This window comes from Sus scrofa, chromosome 6 (genome assembly GCF_000003025.6).
Source record: "Sus scrofa isolate TJ Tabasco breed Duroc chromosome 6, Sscrofa11.1, whole genome shotgun sequence".
Lineage (NCBI taxonomy): Eukaryota > Metazoa > Chordata > Mammalia > Artiodactyla > Suidae > Sus > Sus scrofa.
In genome coordinates, this window is record NC_010448.4 from 78,161,370 (window position 1) to 78,189,117 (window position 27,748).

A 27,748-nucleotide genomic window follows, 5' to 3' on the forward strand; every position below is an offset into this window, starting at 1 on the left:
GGGAAAAAACAAAGTTTCACCAGGAGTCCGGGGCTCCTGACTCCCATTCCAAAGTTCCTCCTACTCACCAGAGGTCAGGAAACTACGCCAGGGGGTTGCAGCCCTTTTGAGGGGAAATCAAGTTTTACTGGGACACAGCGCAGCCCACCCCTTACATTCGGGCCCCTGGTGGCTCTGAGGCTGTGACAGCTAAGTTGAGTGACTGCAACAGAGACCACAGGGTCCGCAAGACTAAAACATCGGGTCCTTTACAGGAAGTTTGCGGACTCCTATTCCACACCATGAATACCTCAACGTTTAATAAAGACTTAACTGTAAGCACCAGCACCTGTGACAGTACCGCATAGAAAAGAAAGAAATATTTTTTCTGTCCCTTTGCCTTTTCTAGGGCCACTCCCATGGCATATGGAGGTTCCCAGGCTAGGGGTCTAATCGGAGCTGCAGCTGCCGGCCCACGCCAGAGTCACAGCAACGCAGGATCCGAGCTGCATCTGCGACCTACACCACAGTTCACGGCAACACCAGATCCTTAACCCACTGAGCAGGGCCAGGGATCGAACCTGCAACCCCATGGTTCCTAGTCGGATTTGTCAACCACTGCACCACGACAGGAACTCCGAAAGAAATATATTAAAGGCTTGCCTTTATGCCCCATATAGACAAACCATTGCAGTTTTCTAAAGATTTCTGAAACCAAGAGTATACGTGGGACAGAAAAAGAGGTTGGGGTTAGGGTTAGGATTAGGGTTGGTTTTAAAACGTGTTTGGGGTCTAAGAGGATGGAGAGCAACCATGTGGAAGGAGGTAGCATACACCGCACGCACGGGAGCTTCAGGGAGGAAACGGCCCCAGGGTAAATGCTTCTGGCTAAGCCGCAGCCAGGAGTGCCAGGGACCAGGCTTGGATTTTGGGGGGAAAACTGAACAACTGTCCTATGTGCCCGCCCAGGAGGTGTCCGGCACAGACCTGGCACCAAGTCCAAATCGTTAACATTTGTTTATGAACAAAGTACACAAAGCTCTTCCCTCTTCTATCAATCAGCTTATCAAGTAGGGATTTATCAGGAAGCTTCTGGAAAGATAGAGGCTTCCTAAGTAAGGCACAGGTATGGGACAGAGCAGGGAGAGAGGAAAGGGGACCTGGCTGGCTCAGGAACAGAAGAGCCAACGAGATATATTCTAGCCTCTAGACAGAGAACGTGGTTCATTATTAACAACGAGAACATCTCATGTTCATTTGGTGTAGCTCTGTGCCAGGCTCTGTGGGGCCATCAACATGGTCCTACCTCGGGCCCACCCTCTCTGATGGATGGCCGTTTCCCAGCAACGGTGATTCCCCAGTCCCTTCTTCATGGCCAGCAGAAACCTCCTCCCATGATGGAGACAGAAAACAGCAAGTGCCTCTATTTTTCCCCCTGCCTCCCTTGTAGGCAAGGCTACAGCACTTGACTGAATCTGGTCAATGACACAAAAGGGGAAGCCTTCTGTATTCTGGGAAAGAGCTTCTCCCTGATGAGATGTGAAGAGAAGATGAGAATCCCTGTCCTCTTCTTTCCAGCCTCAGGCCTTGTTCTATAAGGGTGTGATGTATGGTGCTGCGGCAGCCCTTTTGTGATTAGGTGGGAGAAGGCCAAGAGAACTCCACAGAAACCAATCCAAAGGCTTTTTGAGGTACTGTTTCAACTCTGGAACTCTCTTCCTTTTAATTTCTTAAGTGAGAAAAACAAATATCTTAGTGTTTAAATATCTTTTAGTATGATGTCCTGCTACTTGAAGCCCAAAAGTAGCCTAACTGGTAGAGGTAAGTTCCAGAATTGTCTCTACAAATAAGGAAATTGAGACAAATAAAATAAGTCATGGAGTTAGCAAGTACCGCCATTTACAGAGTACCTACCATAGGCCAAACACTATGCAATGTGGTTTACCTACACTTATCTCGTTTAATTCTTGTAATCACCCTGCAGGGTAGGTATCATAGCCCCATTCTATAAGTGAAGACACCGACACTTAGGGAAGTTAAATAACCTGCCCAAGGTAATATGTAACTAGAAAGGAGCAGGGGTAGGATTTGAACCCAAATCCAAGTTCAAAGCCTTGGAGTTTAATGTCTCGTCTGCTAATAAAGCCAGCATTTATCCACCCCCTTCTTTTGACAAAACTTTACTGAGTGTGTTTGCTATGCCAAGCTGTGTGCAAGGCACTGGGAATTCAGAGATGAACAAGGCAGCTCCTGCCCCACAGGAGCTCAAACTGGAGGGGTAGCAGGTGTGAGAAGAGTTACAGTGTAGTGTGGTGGTCGTGGTGACAGGCCACTGGACAGACAGAAGGAGAAGCCCCCTGTCTGGGTGGCGAGTAGGATCTGGGCAAGGCTCCCTGGAGGTGACCTCCAGGGAGATGAATGCTCTCAAGTGTTCAGTCCAGAAAGAGAGACAAAGATAAAAAAAGAAACAAATTAAAAAACAAACAAACAAAAAACCCAGCTAAGGAGTTCCTGCTGTGGCTCAGTGGGTTAAGAGTCTGACTGCAGAAGCTCAGGTCCACTGCAGAGGTGAGGGTTTGATCCCTGGCCTGGTGCAGTGGGTTAAAGGATCTGGTGTTGCCATAGCTGTGGCTTGGATTCAATCCCTAGCCTGGGAATTTCCATATGCCACAGGGGCAGCCATAGAACAAACAAACAAACAAGTCTAAAAAACACCAAGAAACAGCTAAGACCCAGGCACGGGAAGTTTACTCATTAGAGACCATTGCAGGTGGTTGATGGCAGTTCTTGCAAACACTGCAGATGCAAAAACTTTTTGTCACTTCCTGCCCCCCAACCCTTGCATCTCATCTCGGTCCCCCTCAGACTCCTCCCCACCTAGACTTGGGGGCCAAAGTCAATCCCTCCCTGTTCTGTCCAAAGCCTCCAACCTGTCCCCAAGTCAAGTGCACTCTCCCTGAGAATGCCTGTGTCCCTCTATCTCTTGGTCACTGTCCTGGTTTCTCCAAACAACTCCACCAGCCTCCTAACTGGCCTCTAAACTCTCTCTCCCAGAATCCTTGAAGGCCTTGAAGGCCAAGCCCAAGCTCTTAGCAACTCCACTATTCCAACTCCAAAGATGTGATTGAAATGCCCATGCGAGGTCTCAGCAGCGGCAGATATTAACGCTGTCACCAAACCTGCCACCCATCATGGAACGTGGCCCATCCAATCACCACTAAAACCAGTCATCTGAGCGACCTGCCCTTCCTGCCCCCTGCTCCAGATTGTAAACACCAGGAGGGCAGGAGCCAGGCCATGTGCCTCTTTATTTTCTCCACAGTGCCTTGCACCACACTCAGCACACAGTAGGTGCTCACTAAATGCATGTTGTCTGAATGCATAGTATTTTACCCCCCATTAGGAGGTGTCATATTCCAGGGCAGGGATAGGGTCTGCCTGTTTGTCTTGCTCATGAACACGTTCCATGTACTTCAAATGGTGCCTGGTGAAACAGGAGGTGTTCCTTAAATGCTTAGTGAAGGTACAAATGAGGGGCACTACATGAGGGATGTCCCATCCCCATACCAGGTTGTATGCTCCGTTAAGGTGAGGACAATGGCTTTCTCCTCATTGAGGTGTCTGGTGATACCTGGCAGGCTGCTTGGCTGCCAAGAACTGTTTCCCTGAAGAAGCCTGACTTTCCTTCTGTGAAATAAAGGCACTCACCTTTGCTCAGGTTCTGGAAATAGCTGGGACAGGGAGATGCCACAGAGGGCGGCATAAGCGAAACGGTTGGCCTCGGTCAGTTCCTGGCCTGTGGGCAGATGTGGCTCCCCCTCCACACCTGGCTCGGCCACCTGCAGCCTCCGGCTCAGTCGGTCCTGTGTGCCCATCTCCAGCGCTGCAGGAAAAAAATCCCTGTGAAAAATGCTTTCAAGGGGTACGCAAAGCTTACTTGAATGGGACACAAAAACTACCAATCATGAAAGCAAAAACTGATAAATTAGCCCTCATTAAAATTAAGAATGTCTAGGAGTTCCTGTGGTGGCTCAGAGGGTTAAGAACCCAATATAGTGTCTGTGAGGATGTGGGTTCCATTCCTGGCCTCGCTCAGCTGTGGTGTAGATCACAGATGCTGCTCAGAACTGGTGTTGCCATGGCTGTGGCACAGGCGGGCAGTGACAGCTCCAACTCGACTCTTCGATTTGGAACATCCGTGTGCCATGGGTGCGGCCGTTTAAAAAAAAAAATTAAGAATGTCTATTGATCACCTTTAAGAGACTAGGGAGAATATTTTAATGTGTATATCAACAAAGGATTTATATCCATAGTATAAAAGTAACTCCTACAAGTCACTAACAAAGAGAAAAAAGAAAATTTACTCGAACAGGTACTTCACAAAAGAGATCCCAAGGCCAACGAGCACAGGCAGAGGTGTTCAACATCATTAGTCATCAAAGAAGCAGAAATTAAAACCCAATGAGGGGCGTGCAGGGAGGTACTGAGGGTTTGGGATGGACAGGCTGTAGGGTTTGGTTGTGATGATTGTTGTACATAATGTGAATAAATGTAATAAAATTTATTAAGCAAAAAAAAAAAAAAAAAAACCCAATGAGACATAGCTACTTACCCATCAGACAGCTAAAAATAAAAGACTAACAGGGAGTTCCCATTGTGGCTCAGCAGGTTACGAACCCATGAGGAGGAGGGTTTGATCTCTGGCCTCGCTCAGTAGGTTAAGGATCTGGCATTGCTGTGAGCTGTGGACTAGTCGCAGATACGGCTTGGATCCTGTGTGGCTGTGGCTGTGGCATAGGGTGAGGGCTGCAGCTCCCTAGCCTGGGAACTTCTATATACCACAGGTACAGCCCTGAAAAGCAAAAAAAAAAAAAAAAAAAAGACTAACAATGCCAAGTGTTGTTGAAGATAAGGGACAAAAAGACCTTCCATGTACTACTGGTGCAAGTGTAAATTAGTTATCAGGAAATGGAAATTAAAAATCCAATGAGATACTACCATTCACCTATCAGAGCGGTTAAAACAAAAAAGACTCACAGTACTAAGAGAATAGGGAGCAAATAGAACTTTCAGACACTGCTGCTGGGAGGGTAAATTGGTACAACCAGGTGGAAAATGGTTTGACTTGATCCACTAAAGTTAAACAGAGGTTTTTCCCTAGGCCCTAGCAATCCTACTCCTGAGAAATGAGGGTTTATGTCCACCCAAAGACCTGTACACGAATGCTCACGGAAGCTGCATTCAGAATAGCCCCAACCAGGAAACAACCCACATGTTCACACATAGTCGAATGGACAAACGATGCCCTTGTCACATTATGGAATATTAAACAGCAATGAAAAAGAATGAAGTTTGGCCAACGACCACAACAGGAGTGAATCTCGATGGTAAGCAGCTGGTCATTCATGAGAGAGTATATACTGCAGGATTAAATGTATCTCAACTTGAAGAACAGGTCAAACCAAGTTATAGAGATAAAAATCAGAGGAAAGGTGGCTGGTGGGAGGGAATATTGGCTCAGAAGGGGTATAGAGCAGCTTCCGGGAGATGGAAATGTTCTATACCTTGACGCAGGTGGTGATCACGTGGGTATAAATATATTTAAAAATTCATGAGTTATGTACTTAAGATTTGCGTGCTCGCTGTCCGTTAGACTTCGGTGAAAGGAAGGAGTCAAAGAAGGCCTTGCTCCCTCCTCTCTTCCCGTCCTCCCTCCCTTTTTTAGCGTGAGGAGGGGACAAGCCTAGCCAGGCATCCAAGGGCCCTAGGAGCAGGCACTGGGAAGGGTTCCAGCCGTGGCCAAGGACACTGTGGGTATCAGTGCAGACTCAGGACCAGACAGACAGGGTGTGAATCCATGTGCCTCCATCTAACAGATGTGCGACCTCAGGCAGCTCACTGTCTCTGCACTGAGATTCCTTCACCTACAAATGGGACTACGTCTGGAAGATCTGTGTTAGCAACAAACAACACGACCGTGCAGGTTAGCGTTTCTGAAGTACTTAGAACAAGCCTGGCATAGGGCTCATGTTATACAAATGTTTACTTAAAAAAAGAAATGCATAAAAAAATCAGCAAACAAATAACACGCTCAGCACAGTGCTTGGCCTACAACAAAGGTGTATAAATAATATTATAACAGGGAACATTATTGGGGCTCCCACAACGGCTCAATGGTTAACAAATCCGACTAGGAACATGAGGTTGTAGGTTTGTTCCCTGGTCTTGCTCAGTGGGTTAAGGATCTGGCATTGCCAGAGCTGCAGCTGCTGGCCTACGCTACAGCCACAGCAACACGGGATCTGAGCTACGTCTGCGCCCTACATCACAGCTCACGGCCACGCTGGATCCTTAACCCCCTGAGCGCAGCCAGGGTTCGAACCACATCCACATGGACCCTAGTCGAGTTTGTGAACTGCTGAGTCATGAAGGGAACTCCACCCCTCTGTTTTAAACACTTGTCTTATGGCCAACAGATTTCTCCTCGAGTATCCATATTCCACACTTTGGCCTATAAATTTGTTCTTTCCCAGCTGAGCAATGAAAATTTTTGTTCTCAAAATATTACTTCTATGGAGAAGTAATTTATTTATTTATTTTTGTCTTTTGTCCTTTTAGGGCTGCACACGTGGCATATGGAGGTTCCCAGGCTAGGGGTCTAATCAGAACTACAGCTGCCAGCCTACTTCAGAGCCACAGCAATGCCAGATCTGAGCCGCATCTGTGACCTACACCAAGCTCATGGCAACACCAGATCCTTAACCCATTGAGGGAGGCCAGGGATCGAACCCACAATCTCATGGTTCCTACTCAGATTCATTTCCACTGTGCCAAGACAGGAAGTCCCTATGGAGGAATAATTTAAAAGTTTGTTCATAACTAACTGCATCAGCTTCTCAAAGTAACCCCAAGGTTGTTAAAAGCAACAAACCGACATCTGTACAGCATGTGGCAGTTTATAGACACTTTAAATCCATTTAATTCTCACTACCATGTAAGGTTAAGTAGGATGTGAGGTGTTATGATTCTTTCCTAGAACTATAAGCATGGGAAAGCTAGAGAGGCCAAGCGATTTCCCCAGTGACACAGTCAGACTTTGGTTTGACTCCAAACCTCATGCTCTCTCCTCTACACCAGCCCAGGGAGTCTCCTCCTCTTGTTTCACATGAAGAAACTGAGGTCCAGAGAGGTTAAGACCTTGCCCAATGTCACCCAGCAAGACTGGGTTCCAATAGTTGCTCCAGGAACCCAAGCTGGAGATCTGTTTGTAGTAGATTCCCCTGGATCAGAGGATCAGTGTAGACCTGGGAAGTGTACAAAAGGGACAGCAACAAGCCACAAACTGAGGACATCATTGCAGCAGCCCCTGGCCTTGATGTCAGCAGCCTTTGCAAGCTTCACTATCTCTAATCAGCTCCGTGCCATTTGGCAGCTGGGGTAATTGCTCCTATTACCCAGAAAAGCCCAAGATGGATTTCATTGGGCTGGTATCTAGGGAGACCCCTGGCAGTTCTCAGGTCAAGAGTAAACAGCCTCCTAATCAGAGAAGCACAAGCTGGCCTGTTTCTAACCACAGGGGAGGGGGGTGGGTGTGCTGAGTGCATAAAGAGCTCAGCTCAGGCCAAAGTCATTCATTCACTCATTCAACAAATATATATATATATATATACATGTATATATATATATATATATATTTTGCTTTTTAGGGCTGCACTCGCAGCATATGGAAGTTCCCAGGCTAGGGGTGAAATTGGAGCTGCAGCGGCTGGCCTACATCACAGCCACAGCAACATGGGATCTGAGACTCGTCTGGGACCTACATCACAGCTCATGGCAACACTGGATCCTTAACCCAGCGGCAAGGCTAGGGATTGAACCTTCGTCCTCATGGATCCTAGTCGGGTTTGTTAACCACTAAGCCACGATGGGAACTCCCAACAAAATATACTCTTGATGCCCTATAATTCATTCTCTACACAGTAGCCCAAGTGGCCTTGTTGTCATATACAGCAATCATGTCACTCACCTACTTAGAGGCCTCTGAAGGCCTCCCACGGCCCCAGGAGGAATACCAATCCCTTTATGATCGTCTACAGAGTCCTGATCTGGCTCCTGCCTGCCTCTAAACTGCAGCTCATGCCCCCCCCCCCGCCCCCCGCTGACTTGTCATTGCACTATAATCATGCTGGCTGCATTTCTGCCTTTCAAATAAACAGCTGGTCTTCCTTCTGGGCCTTTGCACCTACTCTTCCCCTGGCTTGGGACACTCTTCTCCTGAGCTTCACATCGTACTAGCCTCAGCCTCAGAGTCACCTCTTCAGAAAGGCCTTCCCTGATCCTCCAGGCCAAGCTATACTGCATCTTTATCCCAGCACCCTGTTCCACAATACTTACTCCTGTCTTAAAAAATATAGTTTAAAGTTACTTGTTCACTTGTGTAAACAAGTAGAATGTGAGCTTCCCGAGGCAGGCTTCTGGTTGTTTTGTCACTGCTGTAGCCTAGCTTTCTGAGCAGGCCCTGGAGCGTCGCAGGCATTCCATAACTACTGGCTGGATGAATGAAGAGGGTAGATGATGTGTGATGTCCTGTTTTGGGCCTTGGGGCAGATCTGGGGACAATACCGACAAATGCCCTGCTCTCAAGGGCTTATATTCTGGTGGGAGACAGGCAAGAACACGCCATTACATCGTGATGATAATAATTTAAGTAACTTGGCCAAGATCACAGCGCTATTAAGTGGCAGAACTTAGGCAGTCAGGATGTAGGAGCCATGCTCTTAACGGGCCACTAAATAAATAAATACACATTGGGCTGGGAAGTGATCGATGGGGAAGGACAATCAGGGTGAAGAGGATATGAGGTGATCACATAGGAGACGGGAGACAGCGGTATGCAGGTGAAAGGTCCATTCCAGCAGAGGCCTGCAGGAAGCAAGGGACAGGAGGATGGGAGAGGGTATTCCAAGGCTGTGGCAGAGACAGACACGTAAACAGACAAAGACAAACCAGCAGGATGAATGCTGTGACGGAGGAGATGTAGATAGGGGGATACAAAGAGGGGAGCCTGGAACCCAGAACTGGAAGACATTGGACCAGGGTGGGGGATTGGGAAGAGAATGTTCTCAGTAGAGGGGATGGCATGTGTCAAGTCCCAGAGAGGGAAGGGAGCGGATGCTTTGAAGAACCAAAGGGATGCTCCGTGCAGCCAGGGCTTGGGAAATGGGTGGGTGAGGAGGGTGGGAGAGAAGAAATGAGGCTGAAGGGGAAGCTTCCAGGGGCTACACCCTGTAGGACCAAGTCCTTGAAGCTAAGGAGCCAGACTTAACCAGGAAGGCAATGGCCATGCAGGGAGCTCAATGAGGGTACCCTGGACCTCTCGGTATGATTTAGCAACTGCCTCTGAAGCTATAATTATTGTAATTAATTAAGTAATTTTTTGGCCATGGCTGTGGCATGCAGAAGTTCCCAGGCCAGAAGACCCACACCATGGCAGTGACAATGTCGGATCCTTAGCCACTAGGCCACCAGGGAACTCGGAATCTATAATTATTTTTAAATAAAAAGTTAAAAAGAAAAAAGCAGTGGGATGTCTCTACAGAATTTGAAAACCTTAAGTTCTAAGTAAACTCAAAGTAACTATTTGCCTCCACCCCAAACTAAGCAGTTCATTAATTTAATAAACATGTACCAGATTTGTACAATAACTATGTACCTGGTGCTGTCTCACGGGCTGGAGGCAGCGGTGACTAAGACAGACAGACCACCACCTGCCACCAGGAGATATATTCTATCGGGGTAGACAGACAATCCATAAACTCACAATGTTTAAATGAAGACCATTTACTATAATGACGAGGGTTCTGAAGAGAAAGAAATCATAAATAATACTTACCCAGATTTCAAGAAACAACCATGGACCTCCCCTCTCTCTAAGTCTGAAAACAGGCTGTTCAGCTTCTTGAAGGTTCTTCAGAAAATTACGCAAATTGCCCTGGAGGAGCAAACCAGAAAAACCAACCCCGTGGGTCCATAGGGGTCTGGAGGCCTGTTGGGGAGAAGGATGGGTCAGCCTGGGGCATCAGAGGCATCGAACTCCTACTTCCACTCTTCTGGGCCTTTGCCCGGCAGGTTTGCAAGAAGCTACCACTCACTGGGCGCAGCCCTGGTGCTTTGCATGGTTTGACCAAAGCTCTCATACCCTGAGCTGTGGGTGCTGCACCCGCTCCTCGGTTAACCTGGCAGTAAAGGGCAGGCACCCGACTGCCTCCGTATCTGTATGCTGGGGCCCAGCCCCTTACCTACCACAGAGGGAGTGCTTGTGACATGAACAAATGGATGAACTAGTTTTCAGGCTTAAGTAAGCACTAGATTTTCCTGGTTATTCTCTCCCGAAAGGCACTCCTATGCTTACACTCCCATCAAGCATCAGATGGGGAAGCAAGATGGAACAAGGGCCAAGTGTCTGGAATTACCCAGGGAATCCCAAACTTCAAATAATCTGAGCTCCATTTTAAAGCGTCATTTTCCATGTTCAAGGAACTAGAATAGCTCCTGCTTCTTCAAGCTTCTGTGCCGTTTTAATGTTAGCAGTGATAACGCCCTCCCCCGGGTGTTATCTACTGACGAGGCCTGAGAATGTGCTCTGACTACAAACCAGGTGACTCAAGCCATGAGTCCAACCATGTTAAAAAGATGCAGAGAAGGAAAATGTCTGGAAGAATAGCCTCAACAATGACCTCTGAAAGGGGAGACAGGAGGGACTTTTCTGGATTTCCCCAATTTTATGCTACAGGTATGTATTGCTTTTGTTTTTGTTTTTTGTCTTTTTGCCATTTCTTGGGCCGCTCCCTCGGCATATGGAGGTTCCCAGGCTAGGGGTCAAATCAGAGGTTCCAGGTTAGGGGTCGAATTGGAGCTGTAGCCACCGGCCTACGCCAGAGCCACAGCAACGTGGGATCCAAGCCACGTCTGTGACCTACACCACAGCTCACGGCAACGCCGGATCCTTAACCCACTGAGCAAGGCCAGGGATTGAACCCGCAACCTCATGGTTCCTAGTCGTTAACCACTGAGCCACGATGGGAACCCCTGCATTGCTTTTGAACATAAATGACACAATGGGATTTCTTCTTGGGGACATGAAAGTTCCAAGGTCAGCACCAAGGAGAAAATTAAATGTCATCCTTGAAAATCTTTTCACTCCTCCTTAAAACTCCATGACCTGGGTCTTTAGAAGGTCACGGGTAATAATGAGCTTCTTTTGTTTTGCTTACACACCAGCCTGCTGTGGCTTTTTTTTTTTTTTTTTTTTTTTTTTAACTTGGAGTAGTCAGTAAAGGCCAGGGTCAAATTTGGGGTGTGTGTGTGTGTGTGTTGGTCGGGGGCGGGGGGAGTGAGACGTTGGTAGTGGTGAATGATGCTCTTTTTCTCACTCTCTTCCTCTTCTTCTCAGTTAACTGGCCACTGCTGAACATTTCAATGCGTCTGCAGTACAGTGAAAGAGACATTACTAGAGAGATAGCTGCAGTGTCAAAGGCAGGCGGAGGACTAATTATTCTGGGACCAAGGAGAAGGAAAAGCATCTGGCTGAAGAACTCTTTTATCACAAATAGAGCTACAGCACTGTTCTTGAGCCAGAAACTCTGAAGATCGTGGCCCAAAGTTAACACCACAGGATAAGACAATCTGACATGGTCCTAGAAAGGGGGATTCTAGGCCGGCCCAGCTTACTCCCTCCCTCCACTCTCAGCATTTTAGGAGACAAACCCATTCATTCTGTACCTCTATCTGGAAGTTAAACTGGAGGCCAGTGGTAAATGCAGCATCTCAGGAGGTCTCCATGGCAGCAGTTCCAACACAGAAGAACCCACAGGGTTTTGGACAATCCTACTCTAGACCAGAAGGAAAAAAGGGATGTTGGCACAGAGGGCAAGTTCCCATCCCAACCTCACTTCAGCAGCCTGGAGGATGGGCGGGGTGGTGGGGCAGGTGACAGTGTGCTATCAGGTGGATACCCAGGCCGAGTGACATTTTGCCCACATTTGCCATTGCACTTTTCTTCTCCCACTCGCATCCCAGTGCACGCTGCCCTCACCCCTCCGCTTCCTCCTGCCTTTGCCCCTAGCAATCTATCAGCCGCACAGCATCTAAGGGTCCACTTCCACCTACAGTCAGATCATGTCCCTTCCCTGCTCCAAACCTTCAGCCACTCCCTTCTCACTCACAGTCACTGTCCTTACAATGGTGACTGGGCCATGTGCAACCCGCCCTCCTCTTTCTCTTCTCCCCTTCATTCATTCTGCTCCAGACCCATCATCCTCCTTGCTGCTCCTGGACCCCACCAGGCACGCTCCCACCTCAAGGCCTTTGCATTGGCTGTTCCCTCTGCTGGGAATGCTGTTCCCTCAGATAACCATACGGCCAACTCCCTTACCTCCTTCTGGTCTTTGCTCAAATTTTACAGCTCAGGGAAGCCAGGCTGCCCCCAGCCTCTCATCATGAACCCTCTTATTTTATTTTATTTTATTTTATTTTATTTTTGGCCATGTCTGTGACATTTGGAAATTCCTGAGCCAGGTATCAAAAATCTGAGCCACAACAGTGACAATGCCAAGTCCTTAACCACTATGCCACCAGGGAACTCCCTGATCCCTTTTAACTGGCTTTCTGCTTGGTCCACAGCACGCATCACTGGTTGACATACTATATCTTTTACTTGTTTGTGTTTATTGCTTATTGTCTATCTTCCTCTCCCCACATGTAAGCATAGGAGGCACTTACAAACACTTGGTGAATGAATGGTGGTTTCCACTAGGGATAATTAAAAAATAATTCAAGAGGGTTTCCATTGTGTCTCAGCAGTAACGAACCCAACTAGTATCCAAGAGGATGTGGGTTTGATCCCTGGCCTTGCTTAGTGGGTTAAGGATCTGCATTGCCATGAGCTGTGGTGTAGGTCACAGACGCAGCTAGGATTCTACGTTACTATGGCTGTGGTGTAGGCCAGCAGCTGCAGGTCTGGTTCAACCCCTAGCCTGGAAACTTCATATACTGCATGTGTGGCCTTAAAAAAAACACACACACAAAAAATCAAGAGGCAAATCTGTCTGAGAAAGAAAGGGGAGAAATGGCAACGTCATTGATGGTTCATTTGACACCCACCAGCTGTAAACTGCTCCACAGGGCCCCAGGGACCTCCCTCACTCTCCTGGACCAGAGGAGACACTATGGGGAGCCACCAATGCCATACCTCCAAATTTCCACCGTAAATGCCACTTCTGACTACATATCCATAAGAATCAAAAGCAGGGTTTCAAAAAGATATTTGTATGCCCATGTTCATAGCAGCATTATTCAAAATAGCTAAAATGTGAAGGCAACCCCAGTGTCCACCCATGGATGAATGGACAAATGAAATGTGTTATGTATACAATGGAATATTATTCAGCCTTTAAAAAGGAAGAGGATTCTGACCCATGACAACATGAATGAAACTTCAGGACATTAGGCTAAGTGAAATCAATCAGTCACAGAAGACTCTACTTATATGAGGTACTTAAGAGTTGTCAACATCATAGAGACAGAAAGTTGAGTCGGGGTTGCCAGGGGCTGGGGGTTGGGGGGAATGGGGAGTCGTTATGTAGTAGGCACCGAGTTTCAGATTTGCAAGTTAAAATGGTTCAGAGATGGCCTGCAAAACAGTGTGATTATATCTAACACTAGTGAACTGCACACTTAAAAGTGGTTAAGACGATAAATTTTGGAGTTCCCATCATGGTGCAGGGGAAACAAATCCAACTAGGAACCATGAGGTTGTAGGTTCCATCCCTGGCCTCGCTCAATGGGTTAAGGATCCGGCGTTGCCATGAGCTGTGGCGTAGGTCGCAGATGCAGCTCAGATCCTGTGTTGCTGTGGCTGTGGTGTAGGCCAGCAGCTACAGCTCCAATGGGACCCCTAGCCTGGGAACTTCCACATGCTGGAGGTGTGGCCCCAAAAAGACAAAAAGACAAAAAAAAAAAAAATTTCCTGAAACTCATCAGGGAGTTTGGGTTTTTTTGAGCATTGGCTGTCCTGGACTCCCTGTCTGGAGCCTCACAATGAGTGCTGTGCTTTCCTTTACCACAAGCCAGTGTCAGGAGATTGGCTTGGATGTAGATTGTCAGTAGATTCGGCTTGGATCCCGCATTGCTGTGGCTGTGGGATGGGCCTGCAGCTGAAGCTCAGATTTTGACCCCTAGCCCGGGACCTTCCACGTGCTGAAAGTGCGGCTATAAAAATAAAAATTAATTAAAAAAACACAGAAGCCACTTAGTTGTGGGGGCAGGTGTTCATTCATTCTCTCACATACTCTGCCTGGCAGAGTTCTAGGAGACAGCAGAGAACATGAGAAAAGCCACTGCCATCAGGGAGCTTTCTCTACTGAGAGAGACAGACCATAAACAAACAAATCTGTAATCCATTGTCACGTGGTGGCAAATGGACCCAGTTTGGTTCTGGAACGACCCCAGCCCCAATTACCTCTGGGATGGGTCCAACCTGCCTCTAACCTTACTTCCTCCACTTCCCGTCTTCCAGCCAGCCTTCCCCCAAACTAACCATGGCTGCCTCTAGCCCACACTGGCTTTCCCGCCTTGGGCCTCAGCTCATGCTGGTTTTTTCTCGGGGTAGGTCCTCATATCCAAGAGGTGCCCTTCCTCAAAAGCACAGTTTAAAAAACAAAAATCTGTAAAGCTCTCCTGGGGGCTTTCTCTCCTGATCCCATTTCAGCCTCACACCAACCTTTCGAAGAAGAGACTGACACTGTCCCCATCTCACAGATGAGAAAACTGAGGTTCACGGAGGTGAGGGCCATACAGCTGGCAAATGGCAGGATCAGAACAGACCTGCCTAGGCACATGTGACTTCAAACCCAAGTTCTAATCCACTTTACTAAAGGGCCTCAGGGGCTGCCATGAGGCTTCCTGGCTTTGTCCAGCCTGGCACCTCTGAAGCCCCCACTTTCTCTGGGATGCCTCATCTCCTCTCAGGTATAAGGGCTGGTTGCTTATGTGCCCATCTCCCCGACTAGGAAGGTCAGGGTGGGAGTGGCTGATGCTCCGGTGATCTGTGCTTCCCCCACCTCCCCAGCAGAGCTGTCTTATTCATTCAGGTCCAAGATAGCAGGTGCCATCACCGCCTCCTTCCACCAGACCCTGCGTGACTTTTCTTTCTTTTTTTTTTTTTTTTTTTTTTAGGGCCGTGCTTGCTGCATATGGAAGTTCCCAGGCTAGGGATCCAATTGGAGCTACAGCTGCCAGCCTATACCACAACCAGAGCAACAAAGGATCAGAGCTGTGTCTGTGACCTACACCACAGCTCAGAGCAACACCGGATCCTTAACCCACTGAACAAGGCCAGGGATTGAACCCCCATCCTCATGGATACTAGTTGGTTTTTTACCACTGAGCCATGACGGGCACTTCCCTGCATGACTTTTCTTGATCGAATTTGTCACCACGTGATAATGGATTACAGATTTGTTTGTGGTCTGTCTCCCTCAATAGAGAAAGCTCCATGATGGCAGTGGCTTTTCTCTTGTTCTCTGCTGTCTCCTAGAACAGTGCCTGGCAGAGTAGGTGAGAGAATGAATGAACACCTCCCCCCACAACTAAGAAGTGGCTCCACATTTTTTTAATTAATTAATTTTTATTTTTATAGCCGCACTTTCAGCAATGGAAGTTCCTGGGCCCACTCCACAGCCACAGCACGTGGGATCCAAGCTGCATCTGCAACCTACACTGCAGCTTGCAGTAACGCTGGATCCTCAACCCACTGAGCAAGGCCAGATACTGAACCCCCATCCTCATGGGTACTAGTCAGGTTCTTAACCTGCTGAGCCACAATGGGAACCCCTCACAGTTTTTTTTCAATGAAAGACAATACAGTTTTACATAAAGCAAGATCTGTCTGATGCAGTACATGTATGTGATGGCAGGTGTTGCCAAAGCTGAAATGCTGACTGTGATGCCAGCACTCTTCAGGCTCCTTGCCCCGAACTCAGCCACCCTCCCTCTGCCTCTTACATTTCCCCTTTTTTTGGCCACACCTGCAGCATGTGAAAGTTCCTGGGGCCGGGGATCAAACCCATGCCACGATAGCGACCCAGGCTGCTACAGTGACAATGCTGGATCCTTAACCCGCTGTGCCACAAGAGAAGTCCCTTGTACATTTCCTTACTGAGAGCCGTCACAGGCTTTCAACAGGTATTTATTTAAATAAATACGCTCTGAATAAATACTGCACCCTTGCTTATGCTGGATTTGGCAAGGCCTCTGACTTGGGCCGCACGCTGGATCCTGCTTTACCATTCACAAAGTATGTTGGCATCATCAATGCCATGAAGTATTACAACCCCCATTGTATGATAAGAAAACAGGCCTGGAGAGGCAGAATGACATGCCCAAGATCACACAGCTAGGTTTCCAGGCTCTGAGGTCAGTTTAGGGCTTTCTTTGGTCCACTCTCTACCCACCTAGCCCAGAGTGAAGGTGGGGGAAGCTCAGGCTGACAGAACATCTCAAACAAGGCCCATGAATGCCCAAGGCTCAGAGGGATTGAGGCTGTGAGGTTTACTCTCTCTGCCCTCTGCTCATGCTCCGCCAGTTGGGAAGATTTCAATGGTCTCCCTCTTGGCCCAGCCCTCCCCACTCCCTCTAGACAGAAGGGCAGTGTTTCATTCCACTCTCTGCAATGTACCTCCTCCACCCCCTCACCCTCCCAGGGCAGCGCTGGTCTTGTTGACTGCTGTACCCTCAGAGCCTAAACAGTGTACATACTGACATGCAGTAGGCATTCAATAAATATTTATAGAATGAATGAATGGATGGATGCCCCCAAAGCTTAAAGGGGTTTCACTTTTCTGCCTGAAATGAACACTGAGTTACAGAGAGGAGAAGTACTGACTCCATGTTATGCAGCAGTCTCTGGACCAAGGTCCCACGTGCAGCCCAGCTGTGCTGCTGACTCCCTACGCCACTCTGTGCAGAGAACATGGTGAAGGCCTACTCTGAACCAGGCACTGGGTCAGACTCTGGAGGCCACTCACCCACGGCCTGAGGCTGATCTCCTTCTTAGCTGCGTGGTCTAGGGGAAATACTTTCAGCTCTCTGAACCTCTGCTTACCTGAGTGTAAAATCCACCCCAACAGTTAGTACTTCCTCCTCTGACACCAGGGGTCAGGATGAGGGGGCAGACCCTGTAATCTTGGGGCCTGGGCTTTTCTCCAGAGGTTATCCCCCCAGCTCCCTTGGAATTCTCAGTTTCTGCTATGAGCTCAGGGAGCTGTATGGGCAGGGAGGGGGGTTAAGAGACACTGGAGGGGCTGCGTGGGCCAAGGGGAAGCCCAGGCCTGTGACCTTGGGCAAGTCCCTTCCCTCCCTGGTCCGGAACAGCGTCCTCCCTTCTCGAGGGAGGCAGGAGACGCTGGTCTCAGTTTCCCCATGTGCGCGCGGGATTCCTCAGGGCACTTCCGGCTCGCAAGGAAAATAAGCAACCACCGGGCGGCCTCGACTCCGGGACCGTCAGCGCGGAGGGCGGGGTGGGGGCAAAGGGCCAGCGGCCCGGGCGGGGGCTGCCCGCGCGGAGACGGCGCGTTGGCGGCGGGGAGCGGCCCGGGCCGGAGCGGGCCCCTTACCTGGAGGTGGCGGCGGAGGTGAAGGCGAAGGCGAAGCGGATCGAATGCCCGCCCCGCCCCCGGCCCCGCCCCTCGCTCACCCCCTCCCTCCGCCCGGGTGCAGGCCGGTCCAGCCGCCGCGCTGCCCGCCCCGCGCGCGCCTGGTCCTTCCGGGCTCCGGACTCCTGTCTTCGAGCTGCGAGTTCCAACCCGCTCACCCCGCCACCACCCCGCCGCAGGGGCGCCGGCCGCAGGAAGTGCCGGGCCAGCCCGGAGCGAAACTCAGTTTACGAGTCTGTTCGCCGTCCCGGAAGGCGCCGGGACGCCAGCACCCTGGCAGGTTCGGCTCTGCGGAAACTGCTCGCCACCGGTCACCCGGCTGCAATTCGTCAAAAGTAAATTATGTGAAAGAACCAGCTTTCCCGCATGTGCAGACAGCACTGTGAAGTTTACAGGGTGTTGAGATATCCATGTTCTCCCTGAGTTTTCTTTCTTTAACGCCGAGGTAGCGCTTTTGCGTTTGACATGCCTGGCGCTGTGCCCCAGCTCTGCGCCTGGGACTCACTCAAGGTGGCATCTAGGAGTCTTCCCTGACCCCCGGGGAACGTTCAGTCATAGAAAAATACTCCCTGAGCACCTACTATGTGTCAACTACTGTTCTAAATGCCAGGGAATTCCACACCAGGCCTCCAGTTCGGTTCTATTTCAACGGTAGTACTTCTCACTCTGAGGAATTATTTTCTTGATCATCCTGTTTGCAGTTTAAAAACCTGGAGATGGCTTTGCTGTGTGCCCAACCCCAGGGACTGTGCTGGCACTTGGTAGGTGCTCAGGATCACACAATGAATGCACAAATGGATGTAACTTCTCTAGTAATCTTTTGAATTCTATCACACCTCTTCTTAAAAAAAAAAAAAGGCTTTTTTTCTTTTCTTTCTTTTTTTCTTTTTAAAATAGCCGCACCTGCGGCATATAGAAGTTCCCAGGCTAGGGGTTGAATCAGACCTGCTGCTGCAGGCCGACGCCACAGCAACAGCCAGATCCCAGCTCCACAACTTACAGCAACTGCCAGTTCCTTCCCACTGAATGAGGCCAGGGATAGACCCTGCATCTTCATGGACACTATGTCTGAATCTAAACCTGCTGAGCCACAACGGGAACTCCTCCATCATACCTGTTCTACAGGAGAAGGAAACTGAGGCTCAGGTCACGGCTGCAGAAGCCACAGAGCTAATAATGATAAGCGCCAGAGCCAGAGCTTGGATCATTGTGGCCAAAAGGTTATTACTCTTCCTCCAGGTGAAGACAACCCAGTACCATGAACGGACAAGGCCGGGGTCAGAGACCAGCTTCCAGTGCAAAGCCCATAACTCATACTCCTCATGGAATGCTCTAGGCCACAGTGTCTCATCTCCCCACTGGCCACTCAGGACCAAGAAGTGCAGTTCCACCTACCGACTGGGCATTGTGAGGGGCAAATGAGTTAATAGAGTTCATCCTTCAGGGGCATAGGGTGTTATATCTGAGCACGTGAGCCTTGTCAAGACGCAGTCTTAATAACCGCATGAAAGTGGATGCCCACAGAAAACCTCCAGGCAGCCCTCCTTTGCTCAGTGTCTGATGGCCCTTTCCAGCCAGGTAGGCTTTGTTGGACCAGGCACCACTCTCTACAACAGCCTTACCCTATCTCTAGTTCTGTGAAAGACCCTGTGTTACACCCTCTTGACTCTGGACAGTGGATCAGTTACAGCCATGCTCAGTGCCCAAACTTCGCCCCATTGCCCCCTCACTGAACAGCACCCAGGACCCAATCTGTAAGCAAAGCTACGGGAAGGAGAGGTGGAGGAAGTGTATTACCCTCTGGGTGTAGGCCTTCGAGATTTGGTGTTGGAGAATAGGGGATTAGAGTGGACACAGGCAACCAATTAGGAAGCTGTCCCAATAGCCCAGGCTGGGGAAGGGACCTGTATTTATGGAGTGCCTGCTATGGGCTAAGCACAATAAAAGTGTTTCGTGAGGACGTAAGTTCTTGTATCCTGCCCCAGACCACTCAATTTAGAATTTCTCAGGGGGGTGGAAGCCTAGGAATTTAAATTTTAAGAAGTTCCCTATGATTCTGATGATCAATCAGGGTTTTTTTTGCCATTTCTTGGGCCGCTCCCGTGGCATATGGAGGTTCCCAGGCTAGGGGTCTAATCGGAGTTGTAGCTGCCGGCCTACGCCAGAGCCACAGCAACGTGGGATCCGAGCCGCATCTGCAACCTACACCACAGCTCATGGCAACGCCAGATGGTTAACCCACTGAGCAAGGGCAGGGATCAAACCCGCAACCTCATGGTTCCTAGTCGGATTCGTTAACCACTGTGCGCCACGACGGGAACTCCCTCAATCAGGTTTGGAACAACTAAATGATTGGATTTGATTCTCCCAGAAATTAGAGAAATAACCATAAATATTGTTCAAGGACTATTATCCTTGCGGCTGGCTCTTCATGTCCCATATCTATTGTATACCATTTAATCCTTTTTAATCGTATGCATTATATATATACATATTTTTTTTTTCTTTTGCTTGTGCCTGAGGCATGTGGAAGTTCCCAGGCCAGGGATTAAATCCGTACCACAGCAGCAACCCAAGCCACTGCAGTGACAACGACAGATCCTGAACCTATTGCACCACAAGAGAGCTCCCAGTTTATACTATTATTGGCCCCACTTCCCAGAGGAAGGGACTCAGGTTCAGGAGGTGTTAAAAACTTGGCCAATGGAGTTCCCGTCGTGGCGCAGTGGTTAACGAATCCGACTAGGAACCATGAGGTCGCGGGTTCGGTCCCTGCCCTTGCTCAGTGGGTTAACGATCCGGCGTTGCTGTGAGCTGTGGTGTAGGTTGCAGACGCGGCTCGGATCCCACGTTGCTGTGGCTCTGGCGTAGGCCGGTGGCTACAGCTCCGATTCAACCCCTAGCCTGGGAACCTCCATATGTCGCGGAAGCGGCCCAAGAGATAGCAACAACAACAAAAAGACAAAAAAAAAAAAAAAAAAAAAAAAAAAAAACTTGGCCAAGATCACTGAGGTACAAGATGGCAGAGCCTGGATTTAACCCCAGATCTCGATGATTCTGCTATCCTCCCATCCCACAGGCTCAACCATCAATACAGGTTCAAAGATATTGAGATGAGTTTGGACGATGGCTCCCCAGCAAAAGAAACTCCTTCTCTATGTCACACAATGTCAGTTCTCCCAGAATGTGAGTTGGGGCTGGCCTGGCATGGGTGTTTGTTGAATGGTACTGAGTTCTGGGGATGGTGTCACATCCCTTCCTGTAGAGTATCCTTGTGATGCCGTTGTTCTGAACTTGAGACCGAATGACCCAGAAGATCGTTTATGGTCACTTCTTTCCTAACAACGCTCAGAAATAAACAGGGCTACCATGGGGACAGACCGGACACACCTGCAGAGGAAGGCCAGGGTGGAGAGTGCTGTGGATGGTTTCTGGTTGCCATGGATATTGTTACATTGCTGAGCAATTTCTTGTTTGTGTTTCCAAGGCAGTCTTTGACCCAAAGAACTGAACATCTAATGGGACCATCAACTAGGATTGGGTTAGCAACAGCCATTTAGGGTCAAAGCCACTTGGGTTAATATTTTCCCTCATTGTTCTTGTGTGTTAGGTAATCACTTTGTAGTTCTCTGCCTTATCTCTTATGAGACTTGAGTGACGACCCCTATCTGCTTCTCATCTGAGAAGGCTTGGCACTTGCCCCTGATCTGATATTTTCTAGTTGGGGTTCCCTGGTGCTACATCAGGTTAAGGATCTGGCATTGTCACTGCTAGGGCTCTGGTGGGTACTGTGGCATGGGTCCCATCCCTGGCCCAGGAATGCTGTGGGAATGGCCAAAAAATAAGATATGGATATGCATGAAATCCATATCACTGGTGGTTCGTGATATCTTTTTAGTTGGTACATGAACTTACATTAAATCACCTTGAATCATACATGAGAAAGTTACCCCCTTCCATCTTCATTCTACTGAGAACACAGGTCGATGCCCTGAATCTTTTTTTTTATAAGGTACAATTTTTTGGGTTTTTTTGGCTGTGCCCACAGCATGTAGAAATTCCCAGGCCAGGGACTGAGCCTGAGCCACAGCAGTGATCTGAGCCACAGCCATGACAACACCAAGTCCTTAACTGCTAGGCCACCAGAAAACTCCTTTTTTTGAGGTACAGTTTTTATTGGTTTCTTATAAACTAAAAATCAAGGCTGTTAATTAAACTCCCCAGTGTTAACATCTTACATAATAACCATTGTACTTTTTTTCAAGACTGAGAAACCAACACTGGTATATACTATTAACTAAGTTACAGACTTTATTCATTGATTTTTCTTCTAATGTCCTTTTACAGTCCAGAATCCAGTCTGGGATACCACTCTGCACTTAGTGTTATTTATTTTTTGTTTTCATTTTTAAAATCTTTTAGCAGTTCCTGTCATGGTTCAGCGGAAACAAATCTGTTTAGTCTCCTTGAGGATGCAGTTTCGATCCCTGGCCTCACTCAGTGGGTTAAGGATCAGGCGTTGCCATGAGCTGTGGTGTAGACTGCAGACTCAGCTTGGATCCCACATTTCTGTAGCTGTGGTGTAGGCCGGCTACAGCTCTGATTCGACCCCTAGCCTGGGAACTTTCAGACACCACAGGTGTGGCCGTTAAAAAAAAAAAAATTATATATATATATGTGTATATATATATATATATATATATATCTTTTACTACCTTTTTTTTTTTAAAGCCACACCTGCAGCATGTAGAAATTCTTGGACCAGGGATAGAACCTGCGCCACAGCAGCAACCCTAGCTGCTCCAATGACAATGCTGGATCCTTAACCCACGGTGCCATGAGAGAATTCTTTTATTACTTTCTATGATGGCAAATGATCCTTTTAAAAAATTTATGACAGTGATATGGTTCCTTTTATTTTATTTTTTATTATTTTTTTCTTTTTATGGTCACACCTGTGGCATATGGAAGTTCCTGGGCCAGGGGTCGAATAAGAGCCGCAGCTGCAGCCTACACCACAGCCATGGCAACACTGGATCCAAGCTGCATCTGTGATCTACACTGCAGCTTGAGGCAACGCCACATCCTTAACCCACTGAGCAAGGCCAGGTTTGGACCTGCATCATCACAGAGACGATGTTGGGTCATTAATCTGCTGAGCCACAAAAGGAACTCCTGATACAATATTAAAAACACGAAGCAAAATGAGATTACTTCAAAAAAACAGTGATAGTAAAAATGGTATGTAAATACAGCAAAATGGTATGTAAATACAGCAAAAAATTTTCCCCTGGGTTAACTTCATCTGTGGAAAAATTCTCCCCCTGGCTGGCAAGATGGTCACCAGCCAAACTGGTTTCCCCCACTAGTCATTAGAAGGCACATTTCCTTTAGGATGACTGCTCATTGCTGTGTCAAATGTGTGGCCCAAATCGGAATGACAATGATGATTTATGGCACATAAAATCCAGTCGGCCCCAAAGCGCAAGGTCTAAGCCCCTTCCATCTTTCATCATCACCAGCATGTTGGCTGTCGTCTTTCACTGTATTATCCTATGGCCCAAGGATGGCTCCCTCAGTGGCAAGCATCCTTTAGCACTCGTGCTCAAGAGCAGAAAAAAGGGGAGCTCTCCTCATGAGCCTTGCCTCCTGGGTTCCTCTCCCATGGTCAAGGTGCAAATGATTTCCCAGAAATGTGGATCACACGTTGGGGTCACATGACCACCCCTGACTGCAAGGAATCTGGGAAAGCCAGGAATTTGGCAGAGGGGACTGGCTCAGATCCCCAGGGCAGGAACAGTCCAGGTCTTTGCAGAGATAGGGGCAAGAACACAAAGTGGTAAATAAAACATAATCTGATCTTCCAGCCTGACAGACACACCTTTAAAAGCTTGTGGTAGATCAGGTGTGAATGTAGAATCCTTCAGCTTTTCGGACTTCCACGCCAGCATGTGGCTCGTGGATCCTGGCTCCCTGGCCATCTTCCTTCCTTTCCATCTCCAGTTCCATCCTGTGCCACTTAAGGTCTTACACGCAGGTGTGTGGATACTCCAGCCCACGCATCCAGGTTCTGCCTACCCCTCTTGCAAACAGCTGCCCCTGGGCCACTCCTTAGGGATGTGGGTCAAGGAAGTGCTCCCTCCTATAGGCTGGAAGTGGGCTTGGGGCTGTTTGGACAGGGAATATTGGGGTACTAGGCATGCAGAGGCCTTAGGTGGGCCCATCCTCTTGGCCTTGTAGACTCCTCTATCCATCAGGATGGGCATAGCTGCAGGAGGCCACAGGGCCCTCTAAAGGGTGGGACCCAGAACAGAGTCTACTCTCACCAGTATTGACTGGACACATTGCTGCACAGACAAAACCAGGTTTCTCTGAGGGCAGAGGTGGAAAGGCCATTGAGCAGGTGTTTGCTCCAGGGTAAGCTCCGTAGGGCCAGGGGTCTTAGATCTTAGTGACCCTCATCTCCCTGGGGCCTGACCCAATGGCTAGTGAATATAGGGCCCCATAGGGTTAGGTGTTCAATAAATAGTTATTGAATGAGTGAGTGAGTGAATGAATGAATGCATATCTCTATTAGTACTGTTGAAACTCCTGCATCCCCTCACACAGGGATGCGAGCTGTTTGAGGCCAAGTCCCAAGGAAATTTTGTTCAAGGTCCATCATAGGGCAAAGCCATAACTCTTGACACCATTCCCGCGGTACCCCACTCCCCGCCATGCCCACCCCCAGTGGACACATCTTTTCCTGTCACAGCCACAGGCTTCCCCCTCGGGATCAGCCGGCAAGTCTGCTATGGCTATTTTAGAATATGAGGGCTGCTAGGTAACTGAACATTTCCAAGCGAAGCCTTTCACACATGCAGGAGGGAGTCCACAGCCTGGCGTATAAGACCCCTCCACCATCAGGCCCAGCCTTCTTCCCTGTTCCTGACATATTCCTGATCTTTTTTTTTTTTTTTTTTTTTTTTGCTTTTTAGGGCCGCACCTGTAGCGTATGGAGGTTCCCAGGCTAGGGGTCGAATCAGAACTACAGCTGCCGGCCTACGCCACAGCCACAGCCACGCCAGATCTGAGTCACGTTTGCAACCTACACCACAGCTCATGGCAACGCCGGATCCTTAACCCACTGAAGAGACCAGGATAGAACCTGCATCCTTGGGGTTCCCAGTCAGATCCGTTTCTGCTGCGCCACAATGGGAACTCGCTATTCCTGATCTTGACAGGCCCACTCTCTTCCCCGGAACCTGCTATGCATTTTCCAACTTCCATGCTTTTTCCCCACTCTTCTGGCAATGCTCTCATTCATCCTGTTCTTTCCGGTTATTCAAATCAAACCTTTGCTTCAGAACCCAGCCTGTATCCTTCCTGAGGCTTGCCCTGGCTCCCCAAACCCCCTTCCTGGAGTCTTCCCTAGGAATTCACAGAGGCCATGTCCTTCCCTGGGGCGCTCTTCCATTTAACATTCAATGGAGGTTGTAAGCCCCATGGAGCACTAGGTCTTAGGGGAAGGGATGCGGAGCTCTCAGCATCCTCTGGGTAGCTAGCTTATTTAAGGGAGGGATATTGAAGGAAGTGACAGGCAGCGTCATGGACAGGTGGGACAGGCAAAGAGCCAGACCTCACTGAGATTGGTGAGTTGGGGAGTCAGGACCTGGGAGACTTCTCTCTTTGCCTCTCAGAGGCCACAAGGCCACCCTCTTGTCTGCCTCTGTGAGTATCAGCTCACTCCCAGCTTCCTACTTTGACATGCAGCTGGCTCCATAATGGCTATCTTAGCTTTCACTCTATGTGACCTCGGGACTCAAGCATCCACAAATGGTTCAGGGCTCCTTTGCCTACAAATGAAACAGCACAGTCAAAATTGTTTAAGCAAAGAAAGGAACTTTGTTAAGTCATGGAACTGTTGAAAAGTCCAGAAGAAATCAGGTTTCAGGCATGGCCAGATCTAGGTACTCAAAGTATACGATTAGGAAACTCTTATCACTGGGTTGGCTTCACCCATAGGAAAAGACTTCCTTTGGTTGGCAAGATGGTCACTGGAAAGTCCAGCGAAACAGTCTACCAGTTTAGCAGCTCTGGCAGAGAAAACACTTCCTCCAGGTAGCTTCAATAATATTCCTGGGTAGAGCTCTCATTGGTTTAGCTTTGAACCAGACTCTGTGGCCAGGGGACATGATGCTTTGATCAGCAGGTTTGGGATACATACTCTACCCACAAAAGGCAAAAATAGTATAATTACTATCAGAACCCACTTGGACTGAGATTGGGTGGGGAGGAGGCAAGCCCCTCAAAGAGGGCCCCAATCAAGTTGGAGTTCACCTCTAATTAGCTGTGGTGGGCTGGAGATTGGTTCACACACCTGCTTCTCACCTAGCCTCTCTGCAGGGTGATCAACTACTCTCTGTCTGCTCATCGCCCCTCATTCTTCTGTGAATTGCATCCTCTTTTGTGTGAGGTCCTTCTGCCCAATCATAAGATTCTCCTGGGGCTGCCAATCACAGCCCTGCTGGTCACAGAGGAGGGCATGTGACCCAAGGTGACCAGAGTCCTTCCTTGGTATTTTTTTTTTTAATCATTTAACAAAAGGAAGAAAGTCTGTTCCTTTCTTTCTGGAGGTGAAGCTAGGAAGACATGAGTAGGAGCTGGTCAACTTTCCAAAGTCGTGGAAGAAGCTGGTTGGAGAGAACGAGACCAAATACAGAGAAGGAAATGGAAATGGAGAGAAAACGTCTTAACGAAGGCACATGCCTTCGTTTCATCATTGCCAAGGCCCAACAGGAACCTGCTTTGGCCACCATTTGGTTGAACAAGCCAATATATTCATCTTTTTGCCTAACTTGGACAGGGGGTGTTTCTTGCGCATGTCGTGTGCTGGTTACACTGTGCTAAAGGGTCTCTACAAGTGGTCTCTTTCGATGCCCATAACTCCATGACTATTTCTCCATTTTATAGATGCAGAAATGAGGATCAGAGAGGTTGGCCTACATAGCAGCCAGTAAGTAGCAGAGTCAAGATTCAAAACAGACAGACTGCCTCCAGAGCAACCCACAAAGCTCCAAAACCCTGAGTTTGGTGTGGACTGGGCAGGCATCCCAGTGTGAGATTAGCACTGGGGACCAGTCTGATGCCCAGCCTTTACCCTCAAGTTACTTAGACTTTAGAGCATTGTTAGGTGAGGCTTAAAGTGATATTTTTTTTCACTATGAAATACGTACAGAAAGGCACATGTAAGATGTGGACAATGTTGATAAATAATTAGAAAATATACACTCACCTATGTAACTACCACCTAAATTAAGAAATAGAACATGGAGTTCCCACCAAGGCACAGCAGGTTAAGAATCCGACTGCAGCAGCTCAGATTTGATCCCCAGCCTGGCATGGTGGATTAAAGGATCCAGCATTTGCTGAAGCAGCTCAGATTCAATTCCTGGCTTGGGAACTTCCATAGCTGTGGGTGTGGCCACTAAAAAAAAAAAAAAAGAAAAAGAAAGGGGGGGGGCAAGAAAAAAGAAACAAGAAATGACCAGCATTCCAGAAGCCCCACTGGGTGCCTCTTTCCAGTCAGAACCTCTTTCTCCTCTAGAGCTCTCCCGTCTGATATTGTGTGAGTCCACCCGCTGGGGTCGTTCTAGTGTATATGTGTATATCTTGTTTCCCTAGCTAGGCAGAGGCTGATGGAGGGGTGTGGTAAGGACCATTTCTTCCACTGTATTTCTTTGCCTCCCCCACTTGCCAGGTGAATAATAGGTGCTGAAACACACCTGTTGATGGGTGTTGTTGACAGGTTGACTGGGATGAGTGAGAATCTACCATGGGTTGGAAATTACGCCAGGAGTTTTGCACATTATCTCATCAAATTTTCACAAAAACCTCTATCTGTAGGCTTGATTAGCCTGCCTTTCCAAACAAGGACCCTAAGGTTCAAGGAAGACAGATAGCACCCCCAAGGTCACGCAGAGAATAAATGGTAAGACTTGGCCCTGTTTTTTTCCTGGTTTGTTTCAGTGGGTGCAGGTAAGGTGAGGAAGGAAGGGAGAGGGAGGGCGGAGGAGGGG

General features: G+C 48.5%; 1 protein-coding gene across 1 annotated transcript in view; it reads right to left on the reverse strand.

The window, feature by feature from the left end:
• The window catches only part of TMCO4 (transmembrane and coiled-coil domains 4), an 85,426-nt gene extending 67,717 nt beyond the window's left edge, over positions 1 to 17,709 (reverse strand). Inside the window, 4 exon segments of the mRNA XM_021095469.1 lie at positions 3,688 to 3,862; positions 9,872 to 10,024; positions 11,761 to 11,870; positions 17,652 to 17,709. Coding sequence (XP_020951128.1) covers positions 3,688 to 3,854 — 167 coding nt within the window. The 5' untranslated portion in view covers positions 3,855 to 3,862; positions 9,872 to 10,024; positions 11,761 to 11,870; positions 17,652 to 17,709.